Source organism: Triticum aestivum, chromosome 2A (genome assembly GCF_018294505.1).
Source record: "Triticum aestivum cultivar Chinese Spring chromosome 2A, IWGSC CS RefSeq v2.1, whole genome shotgun sequence".
In the NCBI taxonomy this organism is placed as follows: domain Eukaryota; kingdom Viridiplantae; phylum Streptophyta; class Magnoliopsida; order Poales; family Poaceae; genus Triticum; species Triticum aestivum.
Genome location: NC_057797.1, coordinates 645898078 through 645910910, shown reverse-complemented (window position 1 = coordinate 645910910; position 12833 = coordinate 645898078). Strand labels below are relative to the sequence as shown.

Sequence of the window (12833 nt, the reverse complement as noted above, 5' to 3'; positions counted from 1 at the left end):
ACAAAGTGTTTCTCCGGCAAACGGGAGTTGCATAATCTCATAATCATAGAAACATGTATAAGTCATGAAGAAAGCAATAGCAACATACTAAACGATCGGGTGCTAAGCTAATAGAATGGGTCATGTCAAATACATCATTCTTCTAATAATGTGATCCCGTTAATCAAATAACAACTCTTTTGTTCATGGTTAGGAAACATAACCATCTTCAATTAATGAGCTAGTCAAGTAGAGGCATACTAGTGACACTTTGTTTGTCTATGTATTCACACATGTATTATGTTTCCTGTTAATACAATTCTAGCATGAATAATAAACATTTATCATGATATAAGGAAATAAATAATAACTTTATTATTGCCTCTAGGGCATATTTCCTTCAGGCCGCCCCTTTCCTTTTAAACCCCAGAAAAAACAATTTTCTTGCTATGATTTTTGTTACTTGCATGGTTTCTGAAGCGAACAACTCGTCGAGTCTGCAATAAAATCTTTTTTCATAACAAAAAGATCTCATGTTCCCAATGCTACATCAGTTCTTCTGGCAATGGTGTCCTTGGGATTCTGGTAATGGTGTCATGAGTTAAGATGATTTAACAATATACTTGAAATGAATAAATTTTCTAGAAATTATTTGGATTTTTTCGTTCTCGTGTCCATGTATTCGTAACACCTTTTTCTCATTCACAACTGTGCTTTGTGGGCCAACCTTTTCTCATAGTGTTTGCATCCCAACCTGCTGCTTCTACTATCCTTTTCTTTTTGTCTTCATTTTTTATAGAAACAAACATTTTTACTACATGCATTTTGAAAAATATGCGAACATTCTAAAATACATGATTTTTTTCAAAATACGCATACATTTTAAAAATACATGGATTTTAACACTTTTAAAATACATGAACATTTTCTAAAAAATCAAGATTTGTTTTAAACCATGAACTTTGTTAAATTTCATGATTTTTCATTGCTTTTTTATATTTGTTTTAATACGAAAAAATCGACCCCATTATTTTTCGACAGCCGGTTTGCGAGCGAGTTATTGGACCGGTCCACATTGCCCCTGCGTGGGCGATCTGCTGCCCTCGTTATTTAAAATCAAAACTATACCAGCCCAGTGCCATGACTTTCCTGGGCCGTTCGCGTTTACTGGGCCGTTCGCATTTTACCAGCCACAGCCACTAATTAGCCCGAAATCCTCTTATACTCAAAGAAAAAGATTAACCTTTCCTAAAAAAATTAACCCGAAGTCCCGGACCGGCGAAGCGGCTTGGCTCGACCGGAACACCAAAGGCACGAACCCACTCGCCGGCCACCGAGATGGCTCCACCGCCGCCCGGCCCTACGCCGGCGGCGAGGCTACTGAGGGAGTACGGTGAGTCGCTTCGCTTCGGCGCTCTCCGTCCCTTGCTTGCTTTCTGGCTCGCGAAGCTTCTAGAACTTAGGGTTCTGCTGCTGTGGAGGACTTTGGGGATCTGATGCGTCGGGAGCTCGCTTGCAGGGTGGGACCTGATGCTGGGATCGATCGCCGCGTTCTACGCCGTCATGGTGCCTTACACCAAGGTGGAGGAGAGCTTCAATGTGCAGGTTCGTGTTTGTGCTTCCCCTCTGCTTGAATAGTTCAAACTGCCCAGCTTGTAGTGTCAGATGTGCAATTTACATGATGTGAAGGGTGTTTCCTCATGATAATTTGGGTTTCATCTACGCTCCTGTATGTAGGAATGCCTATGAGTTTATATCTGGACAACTTTCCCCTTAGGCGTGGTAGTTAATTTGCAGGCATTTTGCTGTTCAGAATCCGTTTCATTCAGTAATTTTCATCATACAGTGAAATCGAACGAGCTTTCCTTTCTCAATATCAATTTTGATATTAGTTAAGTCTTGGATTTCTCCGTTCAATTGGTTAAGTTTTAATTAACTGTATTTCTTATGCTTGCACTTGTACTGTCAGTAGTTCCAACTGCTTCAGCTAACGGTTGAGTCATTTATTCTCTAGGCCATGCATGATATTCTGTACCACAATCATCACATCGACAAGGTAACTTTAGCTGCTAATTTCCCTCCAGTTTCCCTTTTCTAAATGATGTTGTTAGTTAATTACATTTAGATGTTTGTTTGTCAATTTATGTAATATTTTGTTTCTCTCCAATTTGCTGCAGTATGACCATTTGGAGTTTCCTGGCGTTGTTCCTCGGACATTTATAGGTAATAATCAAGCGGCCATGAAATCCTTGATTTGCACAGCATGATGCAGTATCCTTATAAACAACCAACTGATGCCTGGTTCAAGCCTAGCCCGTGAGAACTGAGAAGTAATTGATCAAGCCTAGATAGAAGTAAACGAGTAAACACGATTTACCGTTTATACTTGTGTCGACAAAGAAGCACGATACATTAATATGATGTGCTGTCTGTTTTTCAGGAGCATTGGTAATAGCTATTCTCTCATTGCCTGCGGTTCTCATAATGCGTGTATTTCAATTTCCAAAGATTTATAGTCTTCTAGCAGGTAATTATCAATTTATCATGAGCTTAAAACATGCTTCAAGTTTATGTTGTTTGGTTATGACTTACTAGTTAACATAGATTTGACAGACTGATGTTTTTTCTGTTTGCCTTATAGTTCGATTAGTATTGGGCTGTGTCAACCTGACGACTTTGAGACTTTTCCGAGTTGAGGTATTTTCTCTTTTCATTTCTCCTTCTGTCCCACTGAATTTCATCAATTTGAGTTTTTTGGTCGATGTTCACATTTACCATTGGTGCCCCTGAAAGTGAATAACAATTAATCCGTCAATATGTTTTCCTTTGAACTGTCAAGCCAACTCACCGGGAAAGGAACCAAAATTGGAAAATGATTTTTGCTTATGGTGTTGCGAGAAAGCATGGAGATGATATAAATGGGGAAGAGAATCTTGGTTCTTTGGGTGTATAAAATGGTTGCAATTATATTCGAGCCACCAAAGTGGTTACAATTAAAGATTGAATCGATCTACTAATTCGTTTTGTCCTTTCCTAATCAAACTTTTCTTTCTGAACTTACCTTTTAACTCCTTAAGCCTTGACATAGTGGGCAAGGAAAATATTCTTAGTCCTGGGACTCTGCAGCCAGCATTGGATCTAGATCTTTTCCATGAGCATGGCGAGACTTAGGCTGCCGGCAATATGGCAGACCTCATAACCACTTGTCAAATTTGGATTTGACACTGCAGTAGATACTTAATAGTTAATACCATGGTCCAAATTTAACGACTCACTTTAGTGGAAGAATACCTAAAGTGCATGATTCTCTTTTTGTAAATTGAGCATATGTCCTCAGTATGCTGGTTTTGATTGAAATCCTAGCTTTTCTTGCTTGGTTTGAGCAGATAGATTTTCAAACTGTACTTCTGAACCAGCTCAAATTTCACAGAGTAAGTTTCTTTCAACCATACAAAACAGAACTTAGTTGCCGTCCGAGATTTCTGCAGAAACTTCAAAGTGCTAAGTAACGTCATGAATCATTGTATCCACGATGTCTCTTTGGCCTGTATTTCTTTTCCTCGACTGTTCTGTGTCCATCTCGAGTAACTCTCCATTGGATTTCTGTTGTATAACAATGAGCATGAGCTATTGCCCTGACCTTGGCAATATCATGATTTACTTGATTTGTTTCTGACAAGCAGGTCAAAAGAAAGTTTGGTCGCCATGTTGAAGCATTCTTTGTGTTACTAACTGCTATCCAGTTTCATGCTTTGTTCTACTCAACCCGGCCTCTTCCAAATATCTTAGCATTAGCTTTAGGTGGGCACACTACTGTTACTGTTTCTTAATATCACAATACCATTTATCTACTTAGGAGATTGTAGTATTCATAACTCATATGTGCTCTCTGTCATGCAGTCAACTTGGCATACTCTTTCTGGTTCAAGGGAAATTACCTATGCACATTACAGGCACTGGTATGCCTTCTTTGGCGCCATCACCTTAGCTTCATTCGTTGTTATCTATGCACTGTTTTAACATTTATTTACAGATTACAGGAATAAATTGTTCATTACCACTTAATCATATACAATGACATCTCGAAATTTACCTACTGTGCATGAAAATATTAAGTACAGTGAACGGACTTCTGGACATTGTGATATAGTAATTCTTAGTTCTTACTCTGGGTTCAATAAAACCTGCTGTTATATTACTAAATAAAATTATTTCTCCACTTCAAGACCAGCAGCATATGTTGCACTTCTATCAAACTGTGTGTAATTTTCCATTTTACATGCAGATTATTGCAGCTGTTGTTTTTAGATGTGATATGATTCTACTTCTTGGTACGATAGGGGTTGCACTTTTGCTGGTGAGTGTCTGGCTTATCAGACTCTATTTCCTTTGAACACTTGCATGCCAATTTTATCTCTTTCTGTTATACTCCCTCCGTCCCAAAATTCTTGTCTTAGATTTGACTAAATACGGATGAATCAAGTCACGTTTTAGTATTAGATACATCCTTATCTAGACAAATTTAAGACAAGAATTTTGGGACGGAGGGAGTACTAGTTTTGTGCAGTGCCAGTTTTTAAACTATGCACTACTTGATTGCTTGTTTGACTTGAGTTCCAAGTAACTTATCTCATGCAGACATATTGCTGCAAGGTTCAGTTCAGTTGATGTTTTATCACATCAACTTTTGTGCTTCTGTAGTGAATTAGTTAAACTTGTGTCAAGGATGATAACATGTGAGGTTTGAGGTGTGGCGCAATAGACTACTATGAAACATACTCTTTGAAAGCTATAATAACCTTTCATAGTCTTGCTCTTATTTATTTATTTGCATTTGGATAATGTACATATTATTGCTATACACTAATTGTTTGTGAAGTTAGAGCTGCGGACTGAGGTACACTAAGATTTGAATTTGACAATGCCATGACAGAGCAGGTCTTTTTCTCTAATGGAAGCCGTAAAATGTTGCATAAGCACTGCTCTTTTATGCATTGGTATGGTTCTCTATACTGCGCTGAGTTTTGACACTAATTTTTACGTGAATGTTGTGTATGAAACCTTGACTCCCTTTGGATAACCTCTTTCAGGTTTCACGGTACTAGTTGACTCGATAATGTGGCAGAGAATCCTGTGGCCAGAATTTGAAGTTTTCTGGTTTAATTCAGTTCTGAACCGAAGTTCAGAATGGGGTGTATCCTTTATGCTTTGTTTTTGTGAAACTGCAGTTTATTTTTTGATAGAAAAAAAATGTTGAGAATGTCTCTATACAGTAATGTTCGCTAATACTTTGCAGTGCACTTTGGGACATACCATCCTTTTTTGTCTTATGAACCAGAAATGCCTTTCTTTCCCTCTCAGTTATTCAAGTTTGTTGTCCTTTTTCGTTAACTTTGTGGAAACTTTGGATGTGCACAGAACCTTCCATTTTACCTATGTATGCATGTGCACAAAAGGAGGAAGCATACACATATTTGTTGGATTTCAAGAGTTATCCTCTTGTTTCTTGATTCGAATAGGAGGACCTCTGTAATATCCAAATAACACTGTTGTGATTTGTGAAAGACCTACCTCTGTTCTCCATAACTATTATATTACTCAGACACATTCGATCCATTGGTACTTCACCTCAGCACTTCCACGCTCCATGCTTGTAGCCTATCCTCTTTGCTTGGTAAGATAGCTTGGCTACAAAAAATACATTTGACCGACTGGTTTATTTTGTGTCCATTTCATCATGTTTGTACAGTAGTATGTATAACAATTAAATTCCAGTTAGACCAACATTGTCATAGTTAATTAACTTGTTACCTCTAAAAAAGTTAATTAACTTGCCACTTCTACATGGACTTTTATGTGTAAAGTATACCATTTATTTGAATCAGCTAATGATTTTCATGTGATGTAAGTTTTTTGAGTGAGTAGCTAAGGCATTATTGTTATTATAGTGATGCTAAAAAATAGGCAATTTATCTCGTCGGGCCTTCCTTTTTGATACCAGGTTGGTGCTCTTCTTGATAGGAGGATAGTGCCATACGTTCTTCCAGTCACTTTATTTGTTGTACTCTATTCGAAACTTCCACATAAGGTAATTCTTAATGTCTGGATCTATTTTTATTTTTATGTCTGTAGAACATTAAGCTAATCTTGCATGTAATCGCCTCTGTTTATATTTCAGGAGCTTCGTTTCATAATTGCTGCAGTTCCCATGCTTAATGTGTCTGCTTCTCTGGCCGCAAGCAGATTGTGAGCATAACCATTCTACTATGTTATCTACTTCCTACAGTCTTAGGCTAGTCATAGTGGGGGAGTAAACTTACACTAGTGTCATGCATGACACTAGTCTATGTTACTATCTTCATAGTGGGGACTGGGGAATATCATAGAGGTAGTGTCATAGGTGGTTGTATTTATTAGCTTGTAGACTCATGTTGTCTTGGGAAGTGCTATGTGATGGTAACGTATTATGTTACCAACACATCTCTCCTCATTAACTACCTGCCACATAAGCAAACTTGCCTTGGGGTGTATTACGTTACTAGCTAAGTTACTCCCACTATGGCCATCCTTAGCAGTGTGACAAATGCATGATAGCAACGATTGCTTCCTTTGTATACCTGCCTTTTGTCATCCTTCATATTATGTCGTTCCTTCTTATATTCTTGGTTTTGTGTTTTTGTGGTCATTTTATGTTTTTCTTCCAATTTTTTTCAGATATAATAACAGAAAGAAAAGTGGTTGGAATTTCCTTTATGTTCTCATGCTTGGTGCCTTTCTTGTCAGGTAGACTAATGATTGTAACATGTTGACATTTGAAGCAACATAGTACTCCCTCCATCCCATAATATAAGAGCGTTTTTGACACTACACTAGTTTTAAAAACTCTCTTATATTATGGGACGGAGGGAGTATATATTACTGAAAACTAACATATAAATCTTTTAGCCTTGGATACTCTGCTGTGAGTTTCATGGCCTCCTACAGCAATTATCCTGGTGGGCATGCTCTAAAGGCTCTACATGTAGCAGGTGAGCTCTACCAAATTCTTTTATAATATATGTTCTGTCACCATTCTGTTATATATGCAGAAACTACAAACATAGATTACCTGTACTTTACTCTGAATCACAAGCACCAAATGACAAAAGGAGCAGCTATCTAATATTGTGTACTATTTTAGCATGGGTGCATTGACAATTGGTGACCTTTATTGACACCAGTTTCTACTCAACTTCGTGTTTCTCTTCTGCCAGATTCTTCTATGAAGGAAAAAATGGTCCACATTGATGTCTTAACCGCGATGAGTGGGGTTTCTCGTTTCTGCGAAAATGAATACCCTTGGAGGTACGTTACTACCTACAAAAGCACAAAATTTATTGTGGAATGTTGAATAATGCATCTCTCTTTGCTATTCCCTGGTTGACATAAAAATGGTTCTCTTTTACCAACTACTCTTTCACTTCTTTTAGCAAAGTATATACTTATGAGTGCCACCATATATACTACATCATGTGCTATATTACCTTGTATGCTCTGATGCTTTGTGCCAATAGTCCTTTATGTACATTCTTGGCATCTGGCTGGATCCTAGCTGGACTCCAGTTATAATCATGTTCTTCTTTCGAGAAGAGTTTATAATCATGTTCTAACTATGTGGCACATAAAGTGCCGTACACAGACAAGAAGTTACATATGACCCTTTAAATATAGTAACTTAAACGATACCAATCTGGTCTCTAACTCTAATCTTGTCCCTTTCTACATAACTCACCTGCATATTTGAATAATACTCCATATCTATTTGAGTGTTACCTAATCCTATATCCCTGCACATAACACAAGAATTGCTAGTGTATCTGTCCCACTGTATCTGTATGGACTAAGTGCCACCGGAGAACAATGTAGAAATCATCACCCCATCAGTTGATTAACGCTAGTTCTATTCTCACATTGCACAAAGATTGATGCTGTGCGTCGTTCTGATTTTTGTTAACTTTGCTTACACCGTTAGTGAGCTTCCATTGTTTTACATCTGAATTCTTGCGCTTGTATCTGGACGCACGTTTTGCTCAATGTCAGATACTCGAAGGAGGAGGACATTTCCATTGAAGAATATCAGAACAGAAATTTCACCTATCTACTGAAGTGAGTACAAGTAGTTTGTTTCTTCAATCTGCTCGCTTTTTTTTAATAATCCTCTTGTTCGAAATGGAAACTAAAAATCGCATGAACGACCGCTAAGTGGTCCTTGGAAACTCATGGGGTGCACTTCGAATATGCGAGAAGATGCAAATCACCCAAAGAAAAAGAAAACGTGTCCCCCTTTTTACATGGGATTGGCTAATAAGAATCTCCCTGACGTCGTGATGCTTTGTCTCTCTTTTCTGTTGGACATATCGAACAGTGAGCACCGCTACGTTAGTGGCTACAAGTGCTTGTTTGGCGTGGACGGATTCTCCAGAGCCAGAATTCAACCCCGGTTCCCACCACTTTCCCTGGTACGCTACCATCAGTCTCTTCCTCAGCACACACTCATCGTCTCGCCTGACAGCTCTTTCCCCCCGGCCGTATGCCGTGTCCGGTCGAAGCATTTATGCTCTTATTATCTGTCGCTAACCCGGGCCAGCAAATTTACTACTGCTGCTGCAGGTGAAAGTGCCGAAAGTGTTCGCACATGGGAACACGGGAGATCCCGGTATTCTCTCGCTAGACTGGCCCGGCTGCCCCTGAGAGCGGCGAGGCGACGGTGCCCAGATCTCTGTCGCGGACCACCGACTAGTACAAACAGTTGGAGATGCGGAAGCGTGCGTGGCTCCAGCTCCAGGTGGAGAGCTCCTTCCAGTCTATATACTCTGGAAGGTAAGGTCCCAGCGTGCCATGTTTGTAAGGTTAATACTATTAAAACGTCGCAGTCCGGAGCCAGAAAAATCGAGGATCCATCTATGTGTGTACAACGAGCTTTGGCATGTGCCTCTGTGGCATCGCTGTCCTTATCTGGTTCTCCTGTAGACAAATGAAGGAACGGGGGACGACGTGACGGTGTCTTTAGGGAGGAAAGGTATTTTATCTGCGGTGCATCAGTGCGGGTGCTGTGTGTCTCCTAGTCGATGACACGTCCGCTGCCTAAAGTCCCCATGTGCCGCCAATCGTGTGCGGCCGAACCGCGGATTGCTCGCGGACAAGTCCACGCTCGCGAGTCGGGAGTTGACAGTTGACACGGGCTCGGGCTGGACCGGCCGGGCGGCACCAAACCAGGCCAGCGCCCCGCCCGCGCACGCTCGGCAGGGCCGCCGGGGTGGTCCGCCGTTGGTTCACCCTCATACGCTGCTGCTCGCCAGTTCCCGATGGAGCGAGCGTCGCACGCTGCCGCGCGCCTGCCCGTGCTCTGGCAAGGGGCAGCGTCTGTCTGTCTGTCTGTAGGCGCGATCTCGGTAGATCTCGATCCTGACACCACGTCCAGGTCGGAGGATCGCTTTGCTTCGTGTCTCCTCCTTCCGCGGCTACACCTGCCCCTGGCTCGCACGCCTGCATGTCCACTGACGGGTCAGTCGCCATGCAACACTGTCGGTCGGTCAGACCTCTCCTCGTCTTCGGCCGCGCTGCCGCTGCATTTGAGGAGGACCACGCCAGGACTCGAGTGCCTGCATCCAACAACGCCGGGCCGGATCGGATCGGATCGCCTGGCTAGCGAGGCACTCGAACCGCCCTTGGAAGTCGAGCCCTTGCCTCTCGCCATCGCCGTCGTCATTGCTTCAGGACTAAGGAAGTCGTGGTGGTCGTCGTCGTCCAGGGTATTGTAGTCCTACTAGGACAAGGTCATGGTCATCGGCCGACGGGGCATAGGCCAAAGGGCAAAGGAGCACCGAGTAAAGGCAGGAGGGCAGCACAAGTACGACCTCGCCGGTTGCCATGGTGCGGCCCTACCTGCTCCGTCGTTGCACCTCCTTTCAATTCTTTGGGCACCATTTCATTATTCGTCGCCTGGTCGGTGGCCATTTGTTTATCCAAGCCTAACTGTCTGCAGTATTATTCCCCTCGATCTGATCTAATCCAATCCTAGAGGCTAGAGAGTAGAGTAATCCAGCGGCTCCAGTCGCTGCCGTCCGGGGCGAGCCAACCGAACCTATGAGGACACTGTGTGTGATGCCACCCACATCCACACGCACGCACAGAGAAGGGAAGAGGGCGGTGATGAGAGTGATGTCCGAGCCCGAACCACCACCGGTGGCTGCAAAAGGCCATCGACTGACCCGTCTCGGCCTTTTTTTATACGAGCTGCTTGCTTTGTGGCGTTGGTGCATGGCATATACGGTAACTCCACTTGTGTTAGGTACTACCGGGTACTAGTACTGCTGCTCGAGTTTAGGTCGAGAAGAGGTGCGCACAACGCAAGTGGAGCAGTAGTGCACAATACGAACCCCCACGCTTCCCACCTCCGCCCGGGTCGACCGCGACGTCGCCGTACGTCCAAAGACAGCGACGAGACGGAACCAAATATACGTCGAAAATGAAAGAACCGGAGCCAAACCCATAGCTGCAGTCTGCAGACATGATGCCGAGTGACACATAAACTAGGGGCAGTTGGAAGTCTAATCAGCAACATCTCACGTCTCGTGGCAGGCCCCCCCACCGGCCCTGGGCCCCACGGCGCGGAACGCCGACTTTCTCGGAGCATGACTTTTCCCTTCTTTTCGGTAGTTTTTTCCAGCTTGCCACCATGTTCTTAGAATAGAAAAGAAAAAGAGCTCTGTCTGTTTATCATTCACGCATCGCATGTAACCACGTGTTTGCTCAGTTGCTCTTCCTATCGGAATGAAAATGTGATCGCTCAGTTCTGCCAAGTATGAATCCGGAGCACTAGAGGTTGAGCGCTGCTCTTCTTTGAATTGGCCGGCTGACGAGGGGTCTTATGTGTCAAAATTTGTCCGAGGCGAGGCGAGGCGAGATGGGCATAGATGAGATCCAGAGTCGGCAAGGTTGAACAGGTCGATGGCAACAGCAGCCCGCATTTGACCTGACAACCAGCATAACCGGTGCCCCCCCATGTCTAAGGAATCACACATTGACTAATCACCAGGAGCAATAGAGTAATGCCCATCAATTTGGAGGCCTGTCAGCAGCAGCAACCATTTTTTTAACCACGAACTGTGCCTAGGGAGGTGTTTAAGAAAATAAATCGGGGTTTTCTAAAGCATCAGTATCTATTTATAAAGAAACAACGCGTAATTAAGCGTCTACCCTGTATAAATAAATATTGGTGCTTGAGAAAAGCCTGATTTATTTCTCTAAGCATCTTTCTTAAGCACCTTGCATTGTACAAGGCCTTACAGCAGGGATGGAGCTGCCTTGTAAGGATTGGGGTCAATTGACCCCAATGTAATCAACAAATCCTTCAAAAACTAGGTACTAATCACTATTCATTAATAGAAGATGACCCCACATGACCTTATTGAATTTTTTTCTAGCTTCGACCCTGCCTTACGGTGGTACTTTTTCTTAGCTGTATACTTAATTGAACGAGGAACATCCTAGTCTCCCCGCCAAAAAAATCAACGTCTTAGTTTTAGATGAATATAAATTACCATTGTGCAGAGGCGAGCAAAATACCGGCTTGTTCTTTGATGCATACGGTCGTATCGTTTATTCCCAGTTGACATACCACTAGAAATGTTCCTTATGGGGAGGTCATACTTCGTAGGCATGATTTTTTTTTTATAAAAGTAAACTCTACTTCAATATCATACTCCTACTTGCAAGTATTCCATTTAAGAAATTGTCACCAACATAGGAGTGCAGCGATTCGGTGCCCAAGCTCATCTGCACCCAGTCCGAAACAAATTCAAAAACAATACCAGAAAAATTCAAAAATTTCCAAACTTTTTTCCCATGATAGACAATTTATTAGGTGTGGTTCACTTCAAATTTTAGCTTATTTGGACATCTGAGTAGTTCTCAGTAAAAAAGACAAATTGAGTCAAAACAGTACATGAACAGTAAACTGTTTTACAGATCCTGAATTTTTCTTTTTTGCCAAGAGTTGCTCAGTTGTATAAATGATTTGAAAAATAGGGCGGACCTCGCGCATCAAATTTTCTATCATGTGAAAAAAATTGGATTTTTTTGAATTTTTGTAGTATTTATTTTGAATATTTTATTCAACACAGGAGCAGATGAGCCCGAGCTCAGAAAAGGATTTCTCCCAACATAGTACCTTGTTTACCAAACTTACTGGTACATTGTACCTCATTTATTGCATCAATTTTTTCTTTGAGTAAAACACAATGTAGCTATTAGCTAACTTTTTCTGCAAAAAATATCAAATGCCATATATTAAGTAGCACAAACACTTAGAAAAAAGGGACTTCTATTTTCATGCCCTTCCTTCCTTAGTTCTTCTCAGTTATGCCCTGCTCATCTAACCTCGCTCACTTATACCCTCCTCTACTCCCCTCCGCCTCACAAAAGGCCAGACCGTGCCTTGCCGTCGGTCAAAGCCGTTGACCGTTACTTCGTCCGGTACTGACGTGTGGGATCGACTTGTATAGCCGCATGCATTTGCATCACCGGCTCTTTCCCGCACACAATCGCGGGGGACCCATCATTTCACCGCATGTGTTACTGATTTCGCGTTGCCGGCTGATTCCTACATAGTCTGCGATTGACGCGTGGGACCCATCGGTATGCAAAACTGAATTATCATCGCCTGCTATTTCCACATAGCAACTGCTCGCGTTTTCTCACATAGGGAGTCGCTTCGCCAACGCCCATTAATGGTGGCTTAATGGCGCAACCCACCGCTGCCATCCTGTGCCATATATGCAGCCTCCCATCCCATTTCGCGGCTCGCCTCCACA

The 12833-nt window shown here is 42.3% G+C and overlaps 1 protein-coding gene across 1 annotated transcript; it reads left to right on the top strand.

Annotated features, from left to right (window-relative positions):
• The first annotated feature begins 1221 nt into the window (after positions 1–1221).
• On the top strand, positions 1222–8749 carry LOC123189971 (dol-P-Man:Man(7)GlcNAc(2)-PP-Dol alpha-1,6-mannosyltransferase). Its single transcript, XM_044602510.1, has 20 exons — positions 1222–1372; positions 1499–1584; positions 1994–2035; positions 2157–2202; positions 2420–2506; positions 2621–2676; positions 3663–3780; positions 3880–3938; positions 4265–4336; positions 4913–4976; positions 5070–5173; positions 5582–5653; positions 5981–6067; positions 6158–6225; positions 6694–6762; positions 6925–7007; positions 7233–7323; positions 8059–8124; positions 8384–8477; positions 8629–8749. Exons 1-20 carry the CDS (start codon positions 1318–1320, stop codon positions 8707–8709), a joined length of 1500 nt encoding a protein of 499 aa, XP_044458445.1. The 5' UTR covers positions 1222–1317; the 3' UTR covers positions 8710–8749.
• Positions 8750–12833: the final 4084 nt, after the last annotated feature.

Excerpts from the sequence above, each read along its gene's own strand:
- LOC123189971 (XM_044602510.1), top strand. The coding sequence starts at position 1,318 with ATGGCTCCACCGCCGCCCGGCCCTACGCCGGCGGCGAGGCTACTGAGG. Across the intron at positions 3,939-4,264 it reads TATGCACATTACAGGCACTG|ATTATTGCAGCTGTTGTTTT; the intron begins GTATGCCTTCTT and ends TTTTACATGCAG. Across the intron at positions 8,478-8,628 it reads GGTTCCCACCACTTTCCCTG|GTGAAAGTGCCGAAAGTGTT; the intron begins GTACGCTACCAT and ends CTGCTGCTGCAG.